Raw genomic sequence first — 3588 nt, 5'->3', positions numbered from 1 at the left:
GGGTAGTTACTCTTTCTAGAACTGTTTCTAATCAATTTATTTAATATATTCCAAGTACCTCTCATGTTATTTTTATTATCCTCTAATATTTTAGAGTAATATAGTTTCTTACATCTCCTCAAAATCTCAGTTAATTTGTTCTTATATGACTTATATTTTTCTTCCGCATTCTTTGATCTGTCCTTAATGAATTGTTTGTATAACGCATTTTTCTTATTCTTCTTATTATGAAAAATGACCTTTACATGCTCCCCAAGCTTACATTTTAGCCAACTGACAATCTTCTATCCATTTCTGAAATATGCCAACGGCTGCTTCACAGTAAAAGCTTTCCAATCAAGAAAAGTATTATGGGACTCTCTTTGAACCAGCTGCAAGGAAAGGTTGAGTTATAGTCCCTCTAAGTCAGGTTAAGCTTTTAAACCAAGGTTAGAAGATGACAGTCATTAATATTTGGAAATTCTGCATCACATTTTTGCCTGTGAATCAGTTTTATAAAATGAAATAGGACAGTAAAAACAGTCACTCTCAAACCTCCAGCACACATATTCATGATTAGCAGAAGCTTTTCTTGTGTCAATGATGTCAAGCCTGTTAGAAATGTTTCCTGCTAAAGTGGGACAGTAACAGAAAACATGTTCATTTAATGCACAAAATACAGTCTTGATACAGTCCTGGCTTTAATATAAATCCATGTTCATCCAGGCTCATTTTACATTTGAGGGCTAGATACAAATGACGCAACCAACTCTCTCCGTCATTTGTCATGTTAAGGGTATTTTACATAAATAATTCAATTTAAAATGTCATTTTTATAGATTCATTTTGTTTTTACTGATTTAGTGTCGACCTTTTTTCATGATAAAGCATTTCCTTCTTTACTTCATACAAAGTGGTTCTTATCCATACAACATTTTGTATAGCACAAGTTGATCGAACAACATTGTCTCTCATGGCTCCAGCTCGCTGTGTTTTTAATGCTGCCTCTGATCTGTGATCTGTACTCCATGTTCTGGGGGTGGATGTGAGGAAGCTCTGCTCAGGGAAGATAACAGGACCTGATCCAAGGGGAGTCCATTAGTGGGAGGCCGCTGTGCCCCGACCTTACTTCCTTTATTCACTGTGCACTTCCTGCCTGCCTGTGTACTCCTCTTTAATACCGCCGCCCCCTCCCCAACCACATCAGCATCCCCCACCTGGAACTAGTCCACTTCCTCTCTGCTGTCTCTCAGGCAGGCAGCAGATGGCAAAGCTGCAATAAAGGTGTGCGTTTGTGTGTTTCTGCTACGCATCTGTGGGAAAATGAAGTTATGCAGCTACTGCATGGAACACACAATGAGCCCTGGTGCAACATGTTTATGCAAGTGGGCTAAATGTATAGGCTTCTCAGGGATTAAAAGCAGCCTCAGTCAGTCAGAAACAGCTTGTTAAATCCATCCAACCACATGCTGTAGCTGTGCTGTGCTCCTGAAGGCACATCGTGCAGCAGGTCCGAGTCGCTCACTCATATGGTCGTACAGTAACAGCCACTTCTCTGTTAAAGGAGTGGCCCAGCGGTAAAAAGGTAGGGGTTAACAGGCTTAAAGCAACACAAAGGGTCTTATCAGGGTGAGGGGTGAGTCAGTCTGCATTTGAAGCCGACTGCCACATTACGTCACAATCTCTCCAGAGCTCCCACACACTGCTGTGACTGGATGCTGCTTATCGAGGGAATGTCACTCCGTGTGTCTGTGTATGTTGGCACTCATGAGTGTCTGGATTTTTGTATGTGCGTGCGTGCATGCATGCGTAAGCTTCGGAGGAACAGATTCTTGGTACTGTTAAGCCAGAAGCCTGGGTTTCTCTCTCACCTCGTAACCTTTAGCAAGCAGGAACTCAGCAAGGTAGGAGCCATCCTGAAAAGACAGGAGATGACAAAATTAATACCGGTTACAGCACATGGTTTAGAGCAGGGATGTAACAATACCAAAAAAAAATGTAATCACAGTACATTATATGGCCACAATACGATATTTATCAATATTAAAAAACATGAAAGAAAAAAATGTATTGAGGAAACTAATAAATCACTTGTCAGTATTATTATTGCAAACAATAAGTTCCTAAAATTCACTGATGCTTTGCCAAACTCTTGGTGATAAACAGCACTAGAGCCTTTTCACATGACATCGGACAACATCCATCGGTACCCTCACTTCCACTGGTCAGCGTAATCGGAGAGAAAGCTCATACAGTCTAAAGCAGCTGCCACAGACATGAATGGATCATGTGCAGCAGATTGTGGAGATTTTTTGGCTGTGTTACATGTCAGAAATAAACATATGTAACTTCCTAGTAGAAACCATCACATTACCTCCACTGTAACACATTTTTCTATTGCAATATTAAAAATATTGTCATCTCTAGTTTAGAGTTTTACTGATAAGACTTTCTTTTGTTGACTAAATCACAGCAGCACAAGCAAAATATGATAAAACATGCACTGCCCAAGTCTGGGTTAAAATATCAACAAGTGGAACTAACTCTTAAGAGATCGATTTTCTCTATAGGCCGAGGAGAACCTAAACCGACTACCTATGTATGGGGTAACTAACCAGCAACAGATATATGCACATATTTGGCTGTAACAAATAAAAAAAATAAATAAAATATCTGGTTATGTAAGATAATTTCAAAGTTATTACATCTTTAGTCTGTGCCATCAGGTCAAAATATGTTACAGCCCTTAAAATGATTAATTGCCTATTAATGTGATATAGTAAGTCATAAAAACAGCCAAATGAAAAAAAAACAAACAAAAAAAAACAAAACAAAAAAATACAATAATCTTTACTGTTACAAAACTAGACAAGTGGAGAACGAAGCCCTGAACTGGAAACTAACGCCATTCAGCTGAATAACTGGCCATAGTTTTTCAGAGAATCCCAGTTTAAACACTGTAACGCTGTGACTGTGTCATAAAGCAAATGACCTTTTTATCACTGCTGATTAAAAACAGGTGGTCAAAAAAACTCAAACTCTTTCATGGTGTGGAAACACAACTGTCCTAAAACCTGCATGTTGTAGCTGAACGCAGACGCCTGGGACCATTAGGTGTAACCTCAAATCAGGGTCTTAAGGCTGATGTTAAATCTGTGTGTGTGTGTGTGTGTGTGTGTGTGTGTGTGTGTGTGTGTGTGTGTTGGTAAGTGAGTGAGCGAGCCCTGTCAATAAGGTCTTGTTCCCTTCACCCATGTTTCTCCTCGTCTTTTTTCCCAGCTCAAACTTTCCAACCGCACATTCTGGAACATTCCGAACTAGTCATGGCCTTCATCCCTCAATCCCACTCACATATGTGCACACACACACACACACACACACACAGTTACACACACTCATGCTCGCACTGCCAGCACACCAGCCCCGTGCTTCCTCTCCTGGTCTGGGGGTAACAGTGGAGGTGGAGGGCAGAGCACAGAGAACCGAAGGTTGAAGGGGGTTAGTGACTGGAGGATACGCAGCAGCCTACACTCAGCGCCAGGCAGAGATGGCCATGTTTTAGGCTGCATTACAGGCCCTACCACTGGAGAAACTATAGCGTGCGTAGGC

At 40.8% G+C, this 3588-nt stretch overlaps 1 protein-coding gene across 2 annotated transcripts in view; it reads right to left on the bottom strand.

Moving 5' to 3' along the window:
• gmds (GDP-mannose 4,6-dehydratase) overlaps positions 1-3588 on the bottom strand; it is a 153060-nt gene that overhangs the window by 143634 nt on the left and 5838 nt on the right. For both annotated transcript variants that reach the window (XR_002275110.1, XM_020601959.1), the window contains one exon: positions 1851-1895. Coding sequence is in view for 1 of the 2 variants with exons in the window: in XM_020601959.1 (XP_020457615.1) it covers positions 1851-1895 (45 nt within the window). In the remaining variant the exon portion in view is untranslated. The remainder of the gene's footprint in view (positions 1-1850; positions 1896-3588) is intronic.

Source organism: Monopterus albus, unplaced genomic scaffold (assembly GCF_001952655.1).
Source record: "Monopterus albus unplaced genomic scaffold, M_albus_1.0 scaffold53.1, whole genome shotgun sequence".
NCBI classification, from domain to species: Eukaryota; Metazoa; Chordata; class Actinopteri; order Synbranchiformes; family Synbranchidae; genus Monopterus; species Monopterus albus.
Note: the sequence above shows the minus strand (reverse complement) of the source record. Positions and strands in the feature narration are given on the sequence as shown.